We start from the raw sequence: 24,730 nt of genomic DNA, 5'->3' as shown, positions 1-24,730 counted from the left end.
ACCAGAGTGGTATCGTAAGCAGGAGATAATGTTGTACTGTAAAAGGAGCATCAGCGCATATGAGTAAGCATGATATGTTACTGCTGGGCACAGAATAGAAGTTCCCAGAGTGCTAATTTGATTTACTGGTAACAAATAAAAGGCAAATAGTACAGGTCCTAAAGGATACTCTGGTACTTAAATGGACACGGTCAGATACAAAAACTTTTTGTATGTTGCACATCCTGGCAAAACATTAACCTTTCTAATATACTTCATAAGAAAATGTTAATTCTTTTTTATAGAAATCATGGCTTATAAAATCATGGCTTTGTCCAAGCTGAAGCACAGGCATGGACAAAGTCCAGTGGGCTAGTACTGTCTGATAGGACAGGAGAGGGCGCAGAGGAGCGCTATAGGACAGGAGAGGGCGCAGAGGAGCGCTATAGGACAGGAGAGGGCGCAGAGGAGCGCTATAGGACAGGAGAGGGCGCAGAGGAGCGCTATAGGACAGGAGAGGGCGCAGAGGAGCGCTATAGGACAGGAGAGGGCGCAGAGGAGCGCTATAGGACAGGAGAGGGCGCAGAGGAGCGCTATAGGACAGGAGAGGGCGCAGAGGAGCGCTATAGGACAGGAGAGGGCGCAGAGGAGCGCTATAGGACAGGAGAGGGCGCAGAGGAGCGCTAGCCCACCCTTACTGGACTTTGTCCATGCCTGTGCTTCAGCTTGGACAAAGCCATGATTTTATAAGCCATGATTTCTATAAAAGGAAATAACATTTTCTTATGAAGTATATTACAAAGGTTAATGTTTGGCCAAAATGTACAACATATAAAAAGTTTTTTAATCTGACAGTGTCCATTTGAAGACTTTTCCCCTATCCACAGGATAGGGGAGAATTGTCTGATCATGGTGGGTCTGACAACTGGGACCCTGCAATCTCCTGCCCTGCACCCTGGCTCTCCCCATGCACTTAGCGGGCACCTCTCCATGCACAGAGCTGTGTAGACCACTGCACAAAGCGTAGGTTGACATGCCCCCTCCATACATTTCTATAGCAGAGTCTGATACACAAGTGCTGTATCTCCAGCTCTCTCATAGAGATTGACACAGTTTCATGCATGGAGCAGTGCCCACTAAGTGCATGGGGAGAGCCAGGATGCTGGGCAGGAGATTGCAGGGGAAACCTAGTGGTCTGACCCTCCGCGATCTGACACTTTGTAGGTTTTTGAATACCCCTTTAATGCCAACCAACATCAGGGTGTTGTATAGGAGGCAGCACACCACCTCCCGATGCAGGGCTTTTTTGTTGGCAGAACCATTGAATACTGTCCTTTTGCAGTCCCATGGATTCCAAGTTGGAAAATGACGCTTTACACAGACTATACTAATAGTGTATTTTTCTGAAAATGCTCATCAATATAATGGGCACTAAAGCATTTCTGTATTTTGATATGATTTTTTTTTCTTGTTACAGCTGAAACCAACGATAGCTACCACATTATTTTAAAATAAGGTGCTGCACGAGATCCACCTTGTCCCCTCATCACTGAAGACAAAGAACTGGTGTCTCAGCGCTCTCCAATAGGCTCACAAGACTTGAATGCACTAGAGACAAATAACTCTTCAGCGTGATGCCACATGACTGGCAGATCACGTGACTTTCGCTTCTTCCATATTGAGACAGTCAGGTGGCTCCTGCTTGTGCAGACTCAAATCCCATCCATTCCATTACACCGAGATTATTGCAGTGACTAAGCATAGAACTGCTTATATCTTGTATGGAGCAGGCTTGGTCTGCACAAGGACAAGCAGATCACTTTAATATTCAGATGACGTGAACATGGATAATGTATGAACTGGCCATACCAATACATTGGCTGGCATCATCCCTTTTTATATTTAACAAAAAGTAAAAAAAAAAATAAAAGCATTTTAAGCTGATCTCACAGGCTGCTGGAAGACGCGGATAAAATATTCTGGAAGCATATTGGTGTATGTTATTGGTTACCCCATCACACTGTACTGTCTAATATAGATGGTAAGGGGGTTAGTATTTTTTTTATGTAGCATGTGTCTTTTTGTATGATGCTTTTTGTAACACCAGCCCAGCTGTCCCTCCCTGTTCTTCTCAGATTTTTACTTGTCTTTATACATTTTTTTTTTTTTTTAATGGATTGACAGAGGAGATGATGACTGCAGGACAGGTACTGTTCCTGATCATATGAATTATTTTTAATGCCATATTTTGGTGATCTTCTTTGCCATCAGTCCTATCAGCTTTCTCAAAATACCTCCAACCTGTAAAGTTATACCCCAGATTTCTGCATGCAGCGGCTTGTAGGGCAGGGATTGATGGGACTTGCTCAATGACCAATCCAATGCGAAGCGACTCAGATCAACAGAACGGACAGTCGGTGTATCCTTTTATCTCTTCCTTCTGATATCTTACTATTGGATCTCTGGTCTTTGTATTTTTATTTTTTTTTTTCATCCTCCTTTCTACGCCTTATTGATTTTATTTTTTTTTGTAATTGTTTTTCTCTAGTTATTGTTGCATATAATTTCCAAGAGATTTGCTCCTCTATTTAGGGAGGCATCTGTGGCATTCTGCAAGTCTTGTGGGACAGTGAATACCTCCAATAATAAAAAAAAACAAAAAAAAAACTGCTGGCATTTCAAGAATCACAAGACCCTGATGCATTCTAAAAGGTGTCCTTTCTTTCTTCCTTCTGAACTGAATCGGGACTAAAACCATGAGAATATGTTGGGTGTGAATGAAAGTGTAATGATGAGATGTGTTCCTTTATTTCAAACAATTTTTTGATCCACTTTGTATTTTTGTGTGGGTTATTTCCAGTATTTGCTTATACTGATCACAAGCATGGAAATACAGTGTGAATGGCTTAGGGAGTCCATTACAGGCCTTTTAAAAACAGTATAATGTATTTCATAGTAAATGGATAAACTTTAAAGAAATTATTAATTCTTTAAAGAAATTATTACTCTTTGATTATATAGGTTAAGAATTGTCCATCTTTGTCGGACATTGTTTTTAAAAATTATAACAGAGCACATGAACGTTTCATCATTTAAACCTCAGGAACCCTCACCCATTCTGAAAACTGAGAGGCAGCAGTGCTGATCTAGTGCAGTATCTCTTAGCTTTTAAACTGTGTAGTGGTTCCCTGATTACTTGATTTGGAGGGAAATTCCCCGTGGGGGCCTTTCATATGAAATGGGGTCATAGTACAAGCAGTTCATGCACAGCTAGGCAGTTGGGAATGTCAGTGTGATTGGAAGGCGAAGCATGGTGTTACATGCAGCATTAGGCCATGTTCACACGTCCGTATTCAATGGGATTCTGCTGCGCTGTGGCAGTTTCCTTGTCCGCAGAAAGAATGAACCGGTTTATTTTTTTCTGCGGACTCCTTACAGAATATATAGCCGTCTATGAGACAGCACATTCCTGTGCGGTCCTAGTGCCTGCAGCCTCCGGAATGTCCACACGGAGATTTTCTGTGCGGACGTTCTGAAATATGAACATAGCCTTAAAGTCTGTGGTTAGTGTTGGGGATTACTGTGGTGCATCTGGACTTGCCCCTGTAAACATACAAGTGATAAAACACAAGCACTAGCAACAGCCATTATAAGTGCAGATCTAGAAGGAAATATATAACTAAAGCACTGCTGTTTCCCCCTATTAGAATGGGACTGCCACATTTCCTGATGGTAATAACCATTAAAAAAAAATGAATACTGAATGAAATAATGCTAGTGCTTAGATCTTAGTCTTATAGTGTAGCCCAGTCTTCTCAGGTACCAGTACACAAAAGAGCCAAGTCATCCATATCTGGCAGTTTTGTTGAGACTGGCAAGATTAGAAAAAAAATCGGGTATGTTTCAGCCAACAGCTACTGGTGGTGTATGGCCACGTTTACTGTCATCTGTCCTCTTATATAGCCTCCAGGGACCCAGGTATTTTTTTCTTTCTTTCCTGTTATCACCCCTCTAAGGCTTCTTTTCACACTGCTTGTGTGATACGATAGTGTGACTGCCGTCGGGGAACCCGGGGAGTGAATATACTGCATGCGCCGTCTTTCTCTCCCGCTACAAAACAATGGCGCTCGACGGACCCATTGACTATAATGGGATCCATCGGGACTCGTTGCGCCCCGTCCAGATAATGGCTATTTTTAAATAAAAATTTAAATGGCCATTCTCGACAGGGCACAGCGGTAGTGTGAAAGTAGCCTAACCAGACAGGGAGGGTTACTACAGCATAGCATAATTTTGGTCTTGCTAATTCTGGCAAATATATAAACATGATGTAGATTTATACACATAAGTCTGTTGGGCCAGACATTTAACACATAAATTAATTTTTACTTTTTATTTAAAAAAAAAAAAACGGAATTTACGTTATGAGCTCTTATGCAAGTTTGCAAAGTGCTGGGTGGGATTTTCACAATGTGCCAAGTTTTTGTTTCAGAAAACGTGATTTGGGTGGTAAAATTGATATGGCAGTGTAAACCGGGAGCTTGTCACAATGGTTGAGTACTGGTTGTACCTGTAGTGCAGCAGGAATTCACACTAGGAAATAACAGACAATCGTAAAATGATATTTATACATCATTTGATGCAGAAGTCTATAACACAATGTAGTGCAATCCACATGAATAGATTAGAATTAGAAAACTCCCATTTGCACCTAGAGGATACAATAAATGCTAATTTTAAATCATATTGCTGGTGTTATGAACTGCTCCATGTGGTTTTCTTTTTTGGTTTGTTTCCTGTCACAAAAATTTCATTTGTCACTTATCGGGATCTGACCTCCACAGATAGCCAAGCAAGGCACTCCCGGCTCATGTCAGCAAAGTGCTTCTCTCCTTGTCCTGCTGCATAAGACTTTCTCTGTAGACTTTCTATGCAGCAATATGGGGAGAGAAGCATTTGTCCAAACTCATGCTATTGGTTGTGTTTTGAACACCCCCACCCTGACCAATCGTAACTTTTGACATTTCTCTGACGTTAACTTTCTATAAATTACACTTTGGGGATGAAATGATCATAACAAAGATTTTCTTCGCAATGCCAAACATGCTGCGCAAGTGTGTGGTTTTCCCAGATGCTGCATGTCACTTCAGAAATTTGCGCAAATTACAGGAAGCCCCAGGATAATAAAATGAAGTTTGAAATACTCAAACCCAATCCACTGCCAACTGGTCACTAAAGTACTTTTGCGTAACTGATAAGTTCAGTACACCATCCAGTGTATCTGCTAACTATGCCTGCTGGAAGCATACACGAGAAAAATTATGAAGACAGCTCAGACAAAATTATGCAAAATTAGATAATTTCTGCAAAAGACCATGTGCAAAAAAAAAAAACACTGGGAGAGGACAAGTGGTGCAGTTGTCCATAACCGCTTTTATTTTTCAGAGGCCTTTCTTAAAAATAAAATAAGCAATCTGGTTGCTATGGGCAACTGCGCCATTTTGCTCTAAACAAGTTTTGATAAATCTCCCTCAGTTAATGCAGTTATGCAGGTGCAAGCCAGTTAAAAACTACAGAACTTATAAGGAGGGGGATGATTACTTTGGATTAATTTTAGACTAGCTGAGCACCCTGCGTTGCCCGTTCTTCCTCCCTAAGCCTTGTGGGAGAGGAAATGTTATATTTTTTGGCCTTTTTACTTGGCCTTTTAACTTTTATGTTTTGTTGAAGACATTTTAACACCTGAAAATAATCAATATTTAATCAATAATTAAATGAGTGCTATTTCAGGAAATACAGCTGCTAAGGGACATCTGCTACTTCTCTTCATGTCTCCAATATGGGGGAACACCTGCTGTTTGCTCAGACCCTTTGAGGGGGGGGTCAGATGCATGGTGCTACCTGTTCCCCCATATGCGATGAAGGGGCACAGAACATGCGTATGGGCTGTTAACCCCCTTCTCACCAATGGCCAGCGCTTGGTGCTTGTATCCTGGGTCCCTCACTTGCCCCTGCTCGCCCCGCTATCTTAGCCTGGTATGATGCAGCGTGGCCATAAGCTGGTCGAAGATGACGGGTAGGTATAAGAAGGTGGAGTCCGTGGGTTAGTTTGTATAATACCCCCCCCCCCCCCCCTTCTGTACTCCACCAGGTTTTCTCTCCTGGCTATCTGGGGGTCCCTTCTCCTTCCAGTGCCAGCTCCTCAGCCGCCGTTACACGTGGCTGTGCTGGGCCAGACCCCTCGTGGCCTCCTCCGACACAATTCCGGTGGCGCCATGCCTGCAGCATCCCCCCACCCCCTTTCCTCTTCCAGGAATTAGTTGGGGGATATCCCTGACATTTTTTTTTATGGCTCCCGGGTGTGGGGGCGCTGAGGGCTGTGCGGCAGCTCATTCTCTCGCCACACAGCAGTACTGTAGGTCGCTGCAGTGTTAATAACCTTGTAGAGGGGTTGAATAGTAAATATTAGAAATCTTTGCAGATGATACTAAACTCTGTAAAGCGGTAAACACTATAGAGGACAGTGCACTGTTACAAATGGATCTGGATAGGTTGGAGGTTTGGGCTGGGAAGTAGCAGATGAGGTTCAACACTGATAAATGTAAAGTAATGCACATGGGGAGGAAAAATCCAGGCTGGGATTATGTATTTAATGCGAGAACACTTGGGACGACTGACATGGAAAAGGATTAAGGAGTCTTAGTTAATAGTAAATTTAGCTGTAGTGACCAGTGTCGGGCAGCTGTTGCCAAGGCAAATAAAATCATGGGGTGCATGAAGCCCACGACAAGGAAATAATTCTGCCGCTGTACAAATCACTAGTCAGACCACACAATGGAATACTGTGTACAGTACTGGGCACCAGTGTACAAGAAAATATATAGTGAAACTGGAGAGGGTTCAAAGACAGGCATCCAGGGTAATACGGGGAATGGGGGGACTACAGTACCCAGAAAGATTAGCAGAATTGGGTTTATTTAGTTTAGAAAAAAGACTTAGGGGAGACCTAATAACTATGTATAAATATATCAGGGGACAATACAGAGATCTCTCCCATGATCTATTTATACCCAGGACTGTATCTATAACAAGGCGGCATCCTCTACGTCTAGAGGAAAGAAGGTTTCTTTCAGCACGGACAGGGGTTCTTTACTGTAAGAGCAGTGAGACTGTGGAATTCTCTGCCTGAGGAGGTGGTCATGGAGAACTCGGTAAAAGAATTCAAAAGGAGTCTGGATGCTTTTTTGGAGAATAATAACATTGCTGGTTATATATACTAGACTTATTGGGACAGAACGTGGATCCAGGGATTTATTCTGACTGCCATATTTGGAGTGGGGAAGGAATTTTTTCTTCTAGTATGAGGTTTATGAGTTTTTTGCCTTCCTCTGGATCAACTCAGTAGGGACTCATTAGGGATATAGGTTGAACTTGATGGACTCTGGTCTTTTTTTCAACCTTATGAGCTATGTTAGTGTCAGCGCTTCCTAGTGGCAAGAGCATATACCCATCAGTATAGGTGTCCCCCAATGAAAGCTACGAGAGAGATTTTACAGTGAGTACAAAAAATCTCCTTATTTTTGTTCTGTCATTTTTGCTAGTTGCATTTGTCGCACAGCATTTGATAACTTTGTTGCTGAGAAAGATGCCCATAGCAACCAATCAGGTAGCTGTTTCTGTTTTTCAGAGGACTTTTCAAAAACTAAAGTGATCTGAATGGTTGCTATGGGAAACTGGTTGACTTTTTTTTCTCTGTACAAGTTTTGATGAATCTCCCCCCCTCTAATAGACTTCCCTGAGTGAATGCTTTTTGCTTGTAGCATGTCATTTTTGCCAAGTGTGGTCTGGCTTTGCGTAACTATGCTCCCAGGCGGACCACTTTGTGCCAGATATAGAAAAAAAAAATCAAGCCTCTATATATAGAAGAAAAAACATCTAAATAACATTTAAAAAATTCATTCTTATGGTCCTGATTTATCAAAATATGTGAAAAATTGGAGACATTTTGCCCCAACAACCAATCACAGCTCAGCTTACCCTTGCCGAAGAACACCGGGTTTTTACGGCGATGCGGCATAGGAGGGTTATGATGTGAGCTCGAGAGCTGAGCTCACATCATACCCACATGGTTCCGGCTGCTATCAGCAGCCAGGGCCCGTGGCTAATGCCGGACATTGCCGTTCCGGCAGATGTCCGGCATTAACTCTTTAGACGCGGCAGTCAAAGTTGATTGCCGCGTCTAAAAGTGAAAGTAAAAGCATCCCGTCAGCTCAGTCGGGCTGCAGCTAGGATGCAGCAGGAGGGTCTCTTACCTGCCTCCTGCGTGTCCGAACTGCGATTGATTGCTGCAAGCCTGAAATCCAGGCTTGAGCAATCAACCGCCGATAACACTGATCAATGCAAAGCTATGGGAGCTATAACACTGCAAAAAAAAAGTGGGGGAAAAAAAAGTTAATAAAGATCATTTAACCCCTTCCCTAATAAAAGTTTGAATCACCCCCCCCCCCCCCCCCCTTTTCCCATAAAAAATAAACTCTGTAAAAATAAACTTGTGGTATCATCGCGTGTGTATATGTCCAAACTATAAAAATATATTGTTAATTAAACTGCAAAAAAATTCCAAAGTCCAAAATAGCGTATTTTTGGTCACTTTTTATAATATAAAAAAATGAATATAAAGCGATCAAAAAGTCCGATCAAAACAAAAATGGTACCGATAAAAACTTCAGATCACGGCGCAAAAAATGAGCCCTCATACCACCCAGTACATGGAACAATAGAAAAGTTATAGGGGGTCAGAAGATGACAATTTTAAACATACATTTTCCTGCATGTAGTTATGATTTTTTTTTCCGAAGTACGACAAAATCAAACCTATATAAGTAGGGTATCATTTTAACCGTATGGACCTACAGAATAAAGATAAGATGTAATTTTTTATGAAAAGGTACTGCGTTGAAACAGAAGCCCCCAAAATTTACAAAATGGCATTTTTTTTCTTCCATTTTGTGGCACAATAATTTTTTTTTTCCGTTTCGCCGTAGAATTTGGGGTAAAATGGCTGATGTCATTACAAAGTAGAGTTGGTGGCGCAAAAAATAAGCCATCATATGGATTTTTAGGTGCAAAATTGAAAGGGTTATGATTTTTAAAGGGTAAGGAAGAAAAATCGAAAGTGCAAAAACAGAAAAACGCTATGTCCTTAAGGGGTTAAGATATGCGGAGCGGTGATTGGTTGTTGGTAGCACAATCTCTCCAGTTTTTTCTCTTACACATTTTGATAAATCGGGGCCAGTGTCCCAGAGAAACAAATTGGAGCAGCTCATCCTGGCACAGGTAACGAGTACTATCTGGCTTCTGCAATAACATTGCTTTGTTGCCAATAGGGTGACAGAGGGAGCCACCTTCCTCTAAAGCTGCCCATTTACCCTACATAACGCTTGACAAATGCTCCTGCCCCCAGGGATGGTGAAGATTTGAAGTTATAAACTAGTCCCCGTCGGCCCTGCATGTAGTCTCCTGGGTAGGGGAGCTCCTCTTACCAGGTCGCAATACTATTGCTGGCAGCGACACCCCCCATGGCTTGATTGATGGGCTGCGCCATCGCTCTGCTCTGTCTGTTCAGTGAGCAGAGCGATGACACAGCCTGTCAATCAAGCCGAGGGGGCGACGCTGCCAGCCGAAGTAACAGGACTTTGTAAGAGGAGCTACCCGCCCCAGGGGACTACTTGCGGGATATTAGTTTATAACTTCATATCTTCACCATCCCTGGGGGCAGGAGCGTCCCCCGGGGATGGTGGGGATAAAGATTTTACCCTATATAATGCTTTGCCAAGCGTTATATAGGGCAAAATCTGATGATTGGTTCCCTTTGATAGCTTTCAGCTGAACATACTCTCCTGGGGGAATTTATCATTGGTTTACTGTTTTGTTTTTGTTGTGGCAAATTGTTGCAAACAACGCATTTAGATTAATTAACCCCTTAAGGACCAAGCCCATTATTACCTTAATGACCAGAGCATTTATTGCACATCTGGCCACTGTCACTTTAAAGGGGTACTCCGTTACCTTGCTGTCGGAGCTCCGCTTTCCAGCGTCCGGAAGTTATTGTTCCGAACGATGTGTGTGCAGGCTTACGTGTTCAGGGCCGTCCCTCGTAACATCACACCCGCCCCCTTGTGACGTCACGCCCACTTCCCATAGACTTTCGTTGAGAGGCCGGGCGGGTGAGACATCACGAGGGGCGGCCCTGAACACGTAAGCCCGCACACACACCTTTCGGAACATTAACTTCCGGACGCTGGAAAGCGGAGCTCCGACAGCAAGGTAACTGAGTACCCCTTTAAGCAATAACAACTCTGGGGTGTTTTAACTTATGAATTTGATTCAGAGATTGTTTTTTTCGTGACATATTCTACTTAGAGGGCTTGAAAGTCTAGCAGCAATTTTCCACGAAAATTACAAAATCTGAATTTTTTTTAGGGACCAGTTTTGAAGTGAATTTGAGGGTCTTTATGTTCAAAATACCCCATAATGGACCCCATTAGGAAAATTGCACCCCTCAAAGTATTCAAAATGACATTCAGAAAGTTTAACAGGAATAGCAGAAAGGTGGAGGAGAAAATTCAAGATCTTCATTTTTTACACTAACATGTTCTTGTAGACTCATTATTTTTTTTCTCATTTTTACAAGGGGTAAAAGGAGAAAAGCCACCAAAATGTGTAACAATTTCTCTTGAGTAAGGAAATCCCTCATGTGGATGTAAAGTGCTCTGCGAGTGCACTACAGGGCTCAGAAGGGAAGGAGCGACAATGGGATTTTGGAGAGCGAATTTCGCTTAAATGGTTTTTTTTTGGGGGGGGGGGGGGGGGGCGGCTTCTTTCACATTTAAGAAGCCCATGGTGCCAGAATAGCAAAATAAAAAAAACACATGGTGCCAAAACAGTGGACCCAACGGCTGTCCGGGCATGCTGGGAAATGTAGTTTTGCAACATCTGGAGGGCCACAGTTTGAAGACCTCTGTCCTTATCTCTTCTGTCTTCTCCTCACCTCTGACACACCACCATGGCTCTGTTGCTGCCATTTTACTCTGGACTTTCTAGGGTCCTATTTTGTATCAGTGGCTTCTAGGTGAAGCAGTATGAGGTATCGGCCATCTTTGTTGAGCAGGGGGCTAGTTAGCGGAACCCTCCGTCACATCCACAGGCTCCCCGCGCGTCACGTGACGGCCGCCGCCGCTGCTTTCAGCGAAACACAAAGGATGGGGAATCGCTCCACAGAAATCGCCAAACCACGCGAGACTTCCCGGCAGCCCAGCGTCATGGCAACGCCCCTGTGTGGTACACTAAACCTATGCAGCACACTGTGCAGCACGTACTCCGCTTACACTGTATCGAGTCGTTCTCTATGTGTTGCCTCATTTATATGAACAATGAGGGTTGGAACATTTACAAGCCACGCCCATCTCTTCTTAACCACTCCCCTGTATGTCTCAACCTCTATAAATTCCTTCTTTTAGACCTATCACCCGACCCCAAACGCTGGTCCACCTCAGGAGGGTCACCTGCAGTAGCACTGACCTCCACCCGCCTACAAATGGAAGTGAATAGAGCCGCAATCCACCCGTAAAAGCGGACTCCTCCCTTACACTGCAGCATGTCCCATCCTGCCTTGCGGAACTCCGGACTACATTTCCCAGGGAGCCGCGGGAGGCCGTGTGACGTCACAATGCCTATAAGTGGATACATTGTACCGGTCTCAGCCCATTGTTACCGATGTACGGAGCCGGGGCGGACAGGGCAGGACGCGGCCGCTTTTTCCACCCCCAGTCCTCTTCTGTTGAGGTGAAGTCGGGTCGTGTGGAACATTCGGTGCTTCCCCATCCCGTCCGCTGCACCAGCCCGGTCCATGATCCCGACAGAAAATAAATCCCAATAAAACGCCCTTTTGTGACTGAGCTACTCTGCAGGACTGGGAGATGACATTACAGCGATCTGCGGCATCTCCGGCCCCAACAGCTTTCCTGTAGCCGATCCCTTCCGCCCCGGCTTCCATTAAAACCCCCCTATTATGCTCTGGCCATCCGGTCACTGTCACTCCCGGTACCGATCCGTTCTCCCACACCATAGATCACTCATACCGGCTTGTGATTGGTGGACCGTGTAATATCCCTCACAGTGACACATCCGTCCTTCTTCATCCACGATCACCGGGACTCACCCTTCACACAAAAAAATAAAAATAAAAACGGAAATAAACCACAGCCGATCAGATCGGGCGATCATCGGACCAGGAGGAAGCTCGCCTTATATAAAAAAAAAAAAAGTAGGTGATTGTCAATGGAGCTTGTGTGAGATCTGCTTCCGAGATCAGTGTTGTGTGTACAGGCAGATGCTGTACCAGGAAGGACGGGGCTTTAAATCCCACGTCTGGAATGCTGGGCTTGTCCCTATCGCATCGGTATATGTTGTTGACATGTCATCGTTCTGATCGCTGCGATTTCTGATGGTGACACATCTGCTTGGTCACATGTTGTGCTGAGAGTGTTGTGGTGTTTGTCATTTGACCTTCTGCAATTCGGACAAATTAAAGTTGTCAGATCTTGTTTGGTGGACACACAAGGGGTAATATGACTGCTGCAGAACCTCTTGGTCAAGAGCCCACTCTTGTAACGGAGGGCCCTACAGAAATATTTTGCATACTGTTTAAGGATGTTGATATGAGATTCACTAAAGGCAATGGCTTCCAATGTTGGGCAACACTGCAACTCCCAGCATGCCCTGATTACAAAGGGCATGTTGGACAAAGCAATAATTTTTAGGTTTTTTTGCAGTGTTTCCCGACCAGGGTGCCTGCAGCTATGGCAAAACTACATCTCCCAGCATGCATGCTGGGAGTTGTAGTTTTGCCATAGCTGCAGAGCCTCATGATAGGCAATACTGCACCAGGGAAGAAGTGTCACTTCATCCAACTGGCCTTTTGTAGTCAGAGCATGCTGGGAGTTGTAGTTCTGCCATAGCTGCAGAGCCTCATGATAGGCAACACTGCACCAGGGAAGAAGTGTCACTTCATCCAACTGGCCTTTTGTAGTCAGAGCATGCTGGGAGTTGTAGTTCTGCCATAGCTGGAGAGCCTCATGATAGGAAATACTGCACAAGGGAAGAAGTGTCACTTCATCCAACTGGCCTTTTGTAGTCAGAGCATGCTGGGAGTTGTAGTTTTGCCATAGCTGGAGAGCCTCGTCATAGGCTATGTTGCACCAGGGTGTACAATCCGAGGAAGAAGTGACGCTTCATCCAACTGGCCTTCTGCAGTCAGAGAATGCTGGGACTTGTAGTTTTACAGCAGCTGAAGAGAAGCAGGTTAGGCAACGCTGTACTAGGGAGTAGATAAAAATATAATATTTTAACCAACAGGCCTCTTTGCTGTGCATGCTGGGAGTAGTAGTTTTTCAATAGCTGGAGAACCGTGTTGGTTGGGAAACACTGCACTAGGAATTATATTTAAAAAAAAAAAATAATAATATATATATATATATATATATATATATATATATATATATATATATATAGTTTTAAAATAGTCTTTTTAGACCAGTGATTTGGACGCTAAATTATAGACTGTCCATTAAAAAAATGGTATGCAACATCCTCTAATTTTGCATATATATATATCTATATCTTTATATAGTGTACACAGATTCCACAGCATTGTACACTGTTCACTCAAATATATATATATACATAAAAAATCTTTTCCAAAAGGGCCTTTTCAAGGTTTCATGTTCTTCCCCCGAAGTGTATCCAGGATCACAAGGGGGACCTTTTTAATTCTTGGACACAGTGACGTGTAGGATGTGAGGGGGGTTGGAATTGACTCAGGAGCTTCCTAGAAATGTCTAGAGCTGTTTTGTGTTGTTGGGGACATTTTGTTTGCCCTTTGCTTATCTTAAAGGGGTACTCTGGTGAAAAACTTTTTTTTTTTTTTAAATCAACTGGTGCCAGAAAGTTAAACAGATTTGCAAATTACTTCTATTAAAAAATCTTAATCCTTCCTGTACTTATTAGCTGCTGAATACTACAGTGTAAATTCTTTTCCCGTTTGAAACACAGAGCTCTCTGCTAACATCATGAGCACAGTGCTCTCTGCTGACATCTCTGTCCATTTTAGGAAGTGTCCAGAGTAAAAGGAAATCCCCATAGTAAACATATGCTGCTCTGGACAGTTCCTAAAATGGACAGAGATGTCAGCAGAGAGCACTGTGCTCGTGATGTCAGCAGACAGCTCTGTGTTTCAAAAAGAAAAGAATTTCCGCTGTAGTATTCAGCAGCTAATAAGTACAGGAAGGATTAAGATTTTTTTTAATAGAATTCATTTACAAATCTGTTTAACTTTCTGGCACCAGTTGATTTAAAAAAAAAAAAAAAAATTCACCGGAGTACCCCTTTAAAGAGGGTGGTGTCCAAGGTGTCTGTTATATTTATGTGTCACTTCCAGGCGGAATTGTTGATAAACAACAATAAAAAAGGGTAAATATTTTATATCCACAGACTCTGAATCCTAAATATTGACAGATTGAACCTGTAGCTCAATAATAAGCAATCCTGTGTGTTTTCTTATGACAAACATCTATATCAATGCGTTTTTCTGTAAGGGTTTCCGAGCCTAAGTCGCTTTTCTGTACAATCCATGTATCGAGAAAACACTTGTCATTCTCGTGTGTTGTTCACATAAGCTACTTCTTGGAAGACCGCCTCACTGTTACCATATTTGAAGTATTTTTGGTCTATTTTAAACAACAGTACCCATCCCCCCTCCTCTTCCAGCATTGGAGGCAGCAATTGTTACCGGTTTCTGCTTGACCGGTGGTCCTTGTAAGATGTGGCCTCAAATCCTACTCTTGTGGAATGTAACATATGTCTGGGAAGCTTGCCAAGGCTTAAATGTATAGGATGCGAGAGGACATTTTCACTGCCGCCAAGTGATGTGCGTCTGCCCTTTTTTAGAATATATGGGTTCTGGTAATAGTTATTACTATTCATTGACCACAGTATGGGGACTTGTGTATACTTATTGTTCATTTCATTAAAGGGTACCTCTCATCTTGTTAAATTTTATAATCCTTTCAGTTCACTGCCCCCATCATGATAAACCACCCCCTGCCTTTATTTGTATTATTTTTTTAGTTTTCTATCCTGATATTGCTCTGTCTCTTTTGCTCAGTCAGATTCACAGACTGGGAAGGGGCGTTCCCCAGCAGGTGTGACATAATCTGATGCCACATAGGGGAGAACTTCCTCCCTCACTCTGCTACACACAGCCCAGCCCAGAGCAGTTCAGTGTGTGAGATGAGCTATGATTGGATAAGGCTGCCCCCACAGCACTCCAGACTGCATTTCCTGAGTTTGGACCTCTGCCAGGCTGCAGGAGTCCAAAGTCTGTGCAAGAGATGGTGGAAAATGTGCTCTGAGCAAGTAGGGAGACACCTTTTGGCAGCTTTTTTAATCACAAATAAAACATAGAAAACATCATTTTTTTGTCAAACAAAGTACATTAGAAATAGTTTTATTTGCCATAAGTAGTGCAATAGCAAAAAATTAGTTTTGAGAGTGCCCATTTAAGCAAAGACCTCTACCTGGACGTAATGTCTGTCTCTATGTAGATAATAACAGCAGTTACCTGTATGTAGAAAATCAATAGCACAGCTACCTGTATTGGCCTTACAACAGCCTCAGCACCCTGGCAGAATGGTCAATGTGAATCCGGTTGTGCCATGTACACCAGGCCACACAATGTCCGCTTAGATGCCCACGTCGAGGCATGTTCATAAGTTCTCACATTATTGGTTTCAGATAGAAAATTCAGCATTGCAGACTGATTAGTTACATCCATCGGTGCCAGCATGAGTACCATGGGAAAGGATTATGTCACCACAATTCTGGTGCCAGTCCAACTCGGGTAATAGGAACTGAATAACACAACATACAGTGCAGTAGAATAGCAGATAAGGTAAAGAATGTTTCCACTGTCTTCAAACTATTATATGCACACATTTACATTTTGTTGATGATATAGAACCCTATTTTGTACCACGGATAAAAACGTATAAATCGTTGTGAAGCAGGTAGCATGTAGTCACAAATAGACTGTGGGGGAGATTTATCAAACCTGTGCAGAGGAAAAGTTGCCCATAGCAACCAATCAGATCGCTTCTTTCATTTTTAACAAGGCCTCTGCAAAATGAAAGAAGCGATCTGATTGGTTGCTATGGGCAACTGGGCAACTTTTCCTTTGCACAGGTTTTAATAGATCTCCCCCTATTTCTTTTGTTCACCCCTTTGGCCTGCCTGCAGATATTCTGCTGGGTATGTTTAGATTTCCATACTGGTATTCAAATAAATATTTGCAACGTAGGCACATTTTTAGGATGTGAATAAGGCACAAGGCCCATGGACCTTTGCAGTAGTTATTGAACTTTGCAGTGATAGTAGATTACATGTCATATGATACATTACAACTGTGATAACAAACAAATGTAAGCACCATGAAACTCAGGCCTAAGCAGATGGTCTGCTTCCGTAGGAAGAAGAAAGATTAAAGAACAACTCTACAGTAAAAATACTCCTCCAAAATACAGTGGTCCCTCAACATACGATGGTAATTCGTTCCAAATGACCCATCGTTTGTCGAATCCATCATATGTTGAGGGATTCGTGCAATGTAAAGTATAGGAAGTTATACTCCCCTGTCCCCGCCGCTCTGGACCGCGTCCTCACCGCTCCCGATGCTGTCCCAGGGGCTCCCGATGCTGTCCCGCTGCTCTGGCATCTTCTTCGGGATCCTCCGGCTTTTTCGGCATCTTCTCCGGTGTCCCGGCCTCGCTTTCTGGTGACGTTATTACGTTGCGGTGCTGGGACGGCGTGCGCACGACGTAATAACGATGCCGGAAAGCGAGGCCCGGACCCCAGAGAAGAGGCAGAAAACGCCGGAGGATCGCAAAGTGGACCCGGAGCAGCGGGGATAGGTAAGTGAACCTGTCCGGGATGCTTAAACTGCTATCCGACAGGAGCTTAAGCATTTTGCGCTGTCGGATAGCAGTTAATGCGATGGCCCCGACATATAGAAGCATCGTATGTCGATTTGATCATATGTCGGGGCCATCGCATGTCGGGGGGTTACTGTAAATGGAAAATACGCAAAGATACTTCATTTATTACCAGTTTAAAACTCTAAAATCTGTATACAGTAGAAAAGACAAAGTGGTGTCCAGAATCAGTTTTTTCGTAGCAGAAACTCTACGCGCACAGTGTAGCAAAATCCCATTGAAATCTATGGAACTCTGCTGCAGCGGAATTCTGCACGGACATTCCTCTATGTGAACATGGCCTTAATACATCTCACCAACAAAGAAGTTGCACTGTAGACAAGTATTCCTAAGTGTGGTGTGGGCTGGTGTGAGGTTGTGCAAAAATTCTACCCATTGTTCAAATACCGTATATAATCGAGTATAAGCAGAGTTTTTCAGCACGATTTTTCATGTTGAAAACACCCCCCTCGGCTTATACTCGAGTGAACTCTCTGCCTGTCAATCCCTTCTTAGTGGTCTTCAACGTGCAGACCTCCATATGTTGCAAAACTACAACTTCCAGCATGCCCGGACAGCCATCGGCTGTCCGGGCATGCTGGGAGTCGTAGTTTTGAAACATCTGGAGGTCCGCAGGTTGAAGATCACTGCGGCCTTCGTCATCATCCAGACCCCCCCCCCCCCCCTTTAGTTTTCTACTTACCTCCCCTCGGTGGGAAGGAAGGGTGAGCTGGTCCAGGCCATTTTTGCTGCAGGGACCATCCGGTGGGGAGGGTTAGTCGTTCCGGGGTGTCCATTTTCACCGGGAGGCCCTCTTCTCAGCTCCGGCCCTGAACTAGAGACGTTGCCTTGACGACGACGCACAGGGACATCCGTGCGCAGCAGACGTACCTGCGCATGAACGTCCCTGTGCGTCGTCGTCAAGATGCATTTCCCACCCTAGACTTATAGTCGAGTCAATAACTTTTCCTGGGTTTTTGGGGTTAAATTAGGGGCCTCGGCTTATATTCCGGTCAGCTTATACTCGAGTATATACAGTATGTGACTTTTTGCCGCTAAAAAAAAAGGGATTAAGTATCAAGCATCCTAGGCTCATTAAAAAAAGGCTTTTTTTTTATTGATGTGCCATTAAGAGCAGTACACCAAACAATGGTTGAGAATATCCAATGTCGTGGCATAAATATGTGTGCGTAACACCAGAAACTTGCTGGTTATATTGACTTTTCGACCATTGCCTAGTGCACTGCTTTTTAATACCACATCAGTAAAGAAAGCTTTTTTTTTTATTTATTTTTTTTTTTTTCTTTCACAAGCCGGGTTTGCTGGATGTTAAAGTCTTTGAGCAATAAAACAAATTATGCAAAAATAAAAAATATAATGCAAAGCATCATAGTAAAATAAACAAAAGGATTATGATAAAACATCAACACTTTTTTCACATTTGAAAGGCAATCTTACCTTTGGAATAGTGCCTCCAGACAAAAAGGCAAAATACTCAAATACTCTTGTGTATTGCTTGGAGCTTGTGTATTGGTTGGCAGTGGTAGGACTCAGGAGGACCCCAGGACAGGCATGGGGAGAGAAGTGGGTTGCAGCGGCAGTCTCTGGCACCGCATAAGCCGCTGCAGTTCATTGATTTAAAGTGCCCGCTTTAAATCAATGATCTGCAGCGGTGTAACCGGGGGGGAGGGGGTCTATGGAGAAATGGCCGATAACTAATACCGGAATATCAGTATAAGTTATGGGCTATCGGCCCTAACCTCCACAGATTATTGGTATCTGCCCTAAAAAAAAATCGATATCGGTCGATCCCTATTTCAAATTACAGCATTTCTAGATACAGAGGGGAAACAAAGGCACCAGTGTATTAATGTTATTACCTCTGTTTGAATGTGGGGCCAGTCTGCACCATTCCCTCTGTCTTCATTTCTGACCATGGGACCAAATCCAGCCCACCTTGGTTGACAGAATTGGTATAATCGCATACACCCAAATTTTGCAGTAATCCTAATGATTCATTATTTTAGGATTCACATTTCAAGAAAATTGATACAATAGAAATTATTTTCGCAAATTAAATAATTCCTGTTATATCAAGAACCAGCACTGATGCAACCCTAATCTTTTATTCTGTACAAAATAAAGCAGCCTACAGTATTCCACATATTTTTGCATGGATTCAGCTTTTCTGTGACATAGATATATCTTGACATGTTGACTGAGAATAAGGCCATTGGGACTCACATTTCTAAATACAGCCCAAATTATAGCCTGCAATTCATCACCTGTGAGACGTTCTTGCAGCCACTGTGCTCCAACCCCTTCAAGATCATGAGATTAGCTGGAGTTGTGTTGTAGCCAGTCATACTCTGTTGAGAGCTAATAAAGGAGCCTTCGTATCCATAAACATAGGTTAGATATGTTTTCCTATTACCGTAATTACCCACAATACATGAGAATTCTGTGTCCCGTTGACCTAGGACATAATTCTTGATTTTAGAGACTTGGCAAAGTAGCCTGTGCCACATTGTCACATTAGCTTATTATATTGTTTTTAAAATTAATATCCAACATCTCTAGTAGATCTTTAACTGATTCATATTTAGATGTAGTAGGATGTAATATAAATCACTTTTTATCTTTCCATAGACCTTTTGGTGACTGGCTCATTAATAAGGATTGGGATATACTAACAGTCATCATGAGGGCAGAGAAGTCATGAGAGCAACCTCCTAGATGGTGACACATTGGCCTCTTAGCATGATTGTTCTATTAGAAAACTTTCATTAATGCATTAGTAAACGGATGTTTGTGTCAGTGGATTTATTGTTGCAAAGTTGTCTAGGGAGTTTCAGGGTTGTGGCTCAGCTCTGCCCATGACACCCTTCATAAATGACAGATAGATATACACTGCTCAAAAAAATAAAGGGAACACTCAAACACAATGTAACTCCAAGTCATTCACACTTCTGTGAAATCACACTGTCCACTCAGGAAGCAACACTGATTGACAATCAATTTCACATGCTGTTGTGCAAATGGAACAGACAACAGGTGGAAATTATAGGCAATTATCAAGACACCCCCAATAAAGGAGTGGTTCTGCAGGTGGTGACCACAGAACGTTCTGCTGCCTGCAACATCCTCCAGCATGAGCGGTTTGGCAGTGGGTCAGTAATGGTGTAGGGTGGTATTTCTTTGGGGGCCGCACTGCCCTCCATGTGCTTGCCAGAGGTAGCCTGACTGCCATTAAGTACCGAGATGAGATCCTCAGACCCCTTGTGAGACCATATGCTGGTGCGGTTGGCCCTGGGTTTCTCCTAATGCAAGACAATGCTAGACCTCATGTGGCTGGAGTGTGTCAGCAGTTCCTGCAAGAGGAAGGCATTGATACTATGGACTGGTCAGCCCATTCCTCAGACCTGAATCCGATTGAACACATCTGGGACATCATGTCTCGCTCCATCCACCAATGCCACATTGCACCACAGACTGTCCAGGAGTTGGTGGATGCTTTAGTGCAGGTCTGGAAGGGCATCCCTCAGGAGACCACAGGCATGTGGAAGCAACACACACTACTGAGCCTCATTTTGACTTGTTTTATGGACATTACATCAAAGTTGGATCAGCCTGTATTGTGGTTTTCAACTTTGATTTTCAGTGTGACTCCATATCCAGACCTCCATGGGTCGATAAAATCGATTTTCCATTGATCATTTTTGTGTGACTTTGTTGTCAGCACATTCAACTATGTAAAGACAAAAGTATTTCATATGATTAGTTAATTCATTCAGATCTAGGACGCTAGGATGTGTTGTTATCTTTAGTGTTCCCTTATTTTTTTTGAGCAGTGTGTGTGGGTGTGTGTGTGATATATATATATATATATATATATATATATATATATATAATTAGGGATCGACCGATATCGATTTTTTTTTCTAGGGCCGATACCAATAATCTGTGACCTTTCAGGCCGATAGCCGATAACTTATACCGATATTCCGGTATAAGTTATCGGCTATTTCCCCCCACCCGGCCCAGCAGAAGCCGCTGCAGATCAATGATTTAAAGCGAGCCAGAGACCGCCGTCCTGAGCTGTCACTGTGCGCACTGACTGTGACGTCGCGTTAAGGACGTCACTCGTCATTGCGCTGCGCAGCACATCGCAGGAGCCAGTAGTGCGGGCCCCGGGAACAGGTAACTATAAAACCTTGGATGGGGGAGGCAATGGGGCGGCGGCGGTGGTCTCTGGCCAGGGGGGCCGGGCATTATTGGCATATCAGCAAGATAATTGCCGATACCGATAATGTCCAAAATCGTGAATATCGGCTGATAATATCGGCCACCTGATAATCAGTCGATCCCTATAATATATATATATATATATATATATATATATATATATATATATATATATATATATACACACACACACACATACATACAGTGGGGCAAAAAAGTATTTAGTCAGCCACCAATTGTACAAGTTCTTCCATTTAAAAAGATGAGACGCCTGTAATTTTCATTATGAGAGACATAATGAGAAAAAAAATCCATAAAATCACAGTCTGATTTAGAAAATGATGGTGGAAAATAAGTATTTGATCACCTACAAACAAGCAAGATTTCTGGCTCCCACAAAGAGTCTCGCAAGAGGCAAGTAGCTTAGTGTGAAGGAATCAACTGTGGGAGCAATTATTAGAAAATGGAAGACATACAAGGCCACTGATAATCTCCCTCGATCTGGGGCTCAACGCAAGATCTCACCCTGTGGTGTCAAAATGAGCACAAGAACTGTGAGCAAAAATCCCAGAACCACACGGGGGGGGACCTAGTGAATGACCTGCAGAGAGCTGGGACCAAAGTAACAAAGGCTACCATCAGTAACACACTACGCCACCAGGGACTCAAATCATGCAGTGCCAGACGTGTCCCCATCTGAAGTTTGCTAGAGAGCATTCGGATGATCCAGAAGGGTATTGGGAGAATGTTATATGATCAGATGAAACCAAAGTTTTTTACTTTTTGGTAAAAACTCGTCGTGTTTGGAGGAGAAAGAATGCTGAATTGCATCCAAAGACCACCATACCTACTGTGTTTTAGCTACTTTTTTGAGCAATATATTGCTAAAAAAATATATATATATATATATATATATATATATATATATATATCAATAAAGGTAACACTAAGATAACACATCCTAGATCTGAATGAATGAACTAATCGTATGAAATACTTTTGTCTTTGCATAGCTGAATGTGCTGACAACAAAATCACACACAAATTATCAATGGAAATCAAATTTATCGACCAATGGAGGTCTGGATATGGAGTCACACTCAAAATCAAAGTGGAAAACCACACTACAGGCTGATCCAACTTTGATGTAATGTCCATAAAACAAGACAAAATGAGGCTCAGTAGTGTGTGTGGTTTCCACGTGCCCGTATAACCTCCCTATGCCATCAATGCCTTCCTCTTGCAGGAACTGCTGACACACTCCAGTCACATGAGGTCTAGCATTGTCTTGCATTAGGAGGAACCCAGGGCCAACCCCACCAGCATATGGTGTCAAAAGGGGTCTGAGGATTTCTAATGGTAGTCAGGCTACCCCTGGCAAGCACATGGAGGGCTGTGCGGCCCCCAAAGAAATGCCACCCCACACAATTACTGACCCGCCGCCAAATCGGTCATGCTGGAGGATATTGCAGGCAGCAGAACGTTCTCCACGGCATCTCCAGACTCTCACATCTGTCACATGTGCTCAGAGTGAACCTGCTTTCATCTGTGAAGAGCACAGTGCGCCAGTGGCGAATCTGCCAATCTTGCTGTTCTCTGGCAAGTGCAAAACGTCCTGCACGGTGTTGGGCTGTAAGCACAACCCCCACCTGTGGATGTCCGGCCCTCATACCACCCTCATGGAGTCTGTTTCTGACCGTTTGAATGGACACATGCACATTTGTGGCCTGCTGGAGGTCATTTTACAGGGCTCTGGCAGTGCTCCTCCTTGCACAAAGGCAGAGATAGCGGTCCTGCTGCTGGGTTGTTGCCCTCCTACGGCCTCCTCCACATCTCCTGATGTACTGGCGTGTCTCCTGGTAGCGCCTCCATGCTCTGGACACTATGCTGACAGACAGCAAACCTTCTTGTCACCGCTCTCATTGATGTGCCATCCTGGATGAGCTGCACTACCTGAGCCACTTGTGTGGGTTGTAGACGCCATCTCATGCTACCACTAGAGTGAAAGCACCGCCAGCATTCAAAAGTGACCCAAACATCAGCCAGGAAGCATAGGAAATGAGAAGTGGTCTGTGGCCACCACCTGCAGAACCACTCCTTTAATGGGGGTGTCATGTTAGTTGCCTATAATTTCCACCTGTTGTCTGTTCCATTTGCACAACAGCATGTGAAATTGATTGTTAATCAGTGTTGCTTCCTGAGTGGGCAGTGTGATTGACTTGGAGTTACATTGTGTTGTTTAAGTGTTACCTTTATTCTTTTGAGCAGTGTGTGTGTGTGTGTGTGTATGTATATGTGTGTGTATATATATATATATATATATATATATATATATATTTAATGGATCTGCATCTTTATTTTTCTTGAATGTTTACTCTATGTACTCAACCTTTATCTGAAACCTAAAGATAAAAAACAAACTTCTGTAACTCTTGTTTTTCCTTTTCAGCTAGACATCAGTGCATTAGCTGGAGATGTCAAACAAAATGTGTGGCGATTTCTTGAGTAACAGAGTACGGCCATTGACTATGTTCATGTTATATTTTTACATTCAGAAAATTAAGAAAGGAGTATGAGTGCAGAAGAGGCAAGCACTCAAGTGTGGGCAGAATGCGCTCTGCCAGAACTTGTACTTGTGGTGTCTGTGCAATTCCTGATTTTACACAAGGATTGGTAGAGAACTATGGTGCTACTAAACATATAATGTGCTCTGCAGCTGGCCACTACATAAAGAAGTGTAAAGTGCAGTAAAGGGACCAGGCTGTTTTGTGTTGACCCTAATATTATGCCCCAGTAATGGGGGCGGGCATTCTGTAATTGCCAATAAAGTGTCAAATAATCTCTTTATGTGGCTTAAAGGGTTACTCGGCCCCTAGACATCTTATCCCCTATTCAAAGGTTAGTGGGGGTTCCCAGTGGCGGGACCCCCTGCAATCTCCTACGGAACCACTGTCATCTGGTGCATGGAGTGTGCTTCGCTCTGTGCCTGATGGCTGGCGATGTAGGGGCCAGAGGATCGTGACATCACTGCCCCCTTGTGATGTCATGCCCCGCCCCCTCAATGCAAGTCTATGGAAGGGGGCCACGCCCCCTCCCATAGACTTTCATTAAGGGGACGGGGCCAGGACATCACAATCCTCCAGCCCATGCATCGCAAGCCATTAGGCACGGAGTGAAGATTTCTAGGGGCGGAGTACCCCTTTAAGCGGGATTGCAGCATATTGTGTTTTTTTTTCTATAAGGTCAATTATATACAGGTTATTAATCTATAATAGGTGCGAATATTACTTTGCAAAATGTGTTTTTATTTCAGCTGTGGTAACAACCTCCAATTGTATTAAAACAGTGTTGGCCAACACGACACATTATGGAGAATGCAAAGATAGCCCTCCACCTTTTGTGTACTACCATCCTCTTCAGAT

General features: G+C 43.4%; 2 protein-coding genes and 1 long non-coding RNA gene across 6 annotated transcripts in view; 2 read left to right on the top strand and 1 right to left on the bottom strand.

The window, feature by feature from the left end:
* TFCP2 (transcription factor CP2) overlaps positions 1-2,546 on the top strand; it is a 96,077-nt gene extending 93,531 nt beyond the window's left edge. For all 3 annotated transcript variants that reach the window (XM_056562655.1, XM_056562657.1, XM_056562656.1), the window contains one exon: positions 1,457-2,546. In XM_056562655.1, the coding sequence (XP_056418630.1) occupies positions 1,457-1,494 (38 nt within the window). In that variant the 3' untranslated portion in view covers positions 1,495-2,546. The remainder of the gene's footprint in view (positions 1-1,456) is intronic.
* Positions 2,034-11,203, bottom strand: LOC130358818 (uncharacterized). Its single transcript, XR_008889656.1, has 2 exons — positions 11,030-11,203; positions 2,034-5,276 (listed from the first exon to the last, which is right to left on the bottom strand). It is a non-coding gene; the product is annotated as an uncharacterized LOC130358818 (long non-coding RNA).
* Positions 11,204-11,771: 568 nt separating this feature from the next.
* The window catches only part of CSRNP2 (cysteine and serine rich nuclear protein 2), a 62,579-nt gene continuing 49,620 nt past the window's right edge, over positions 11,772-24,730 (top strand). The window contains exon 1 of one of the 2 annotated variants that reach the window (XM_056562654.1): positions 11,772-12,303. The gene's annotated coding sequence lies outside the window, so the exon portion shown is untranslated. Of the gene's footprint in view, positions 12,304-15,831; positions 15,989-24,730 lie in introns of those variants that run through there. The other variant, XM_056562653.1, reaches the window with a different exon arrangement.

The sequence above is a fragment of the Hyla sarda genome, chromosome 2 (assembly GCF_029499605.1).
Source record: "Hyla sarda isolate aHylSar1 chromosome 2, aHylSar1.hap1, whole genome shotgun sequence".
Lineage (NCBI taxonomy): Eukaryota > Metazoa > Chordata > Amphibia > Anura > Hylidae > Hyla > Hyla sarda.
This window is presented reverse-complemented; position numbering and strand designations above follow the sequence as displayed.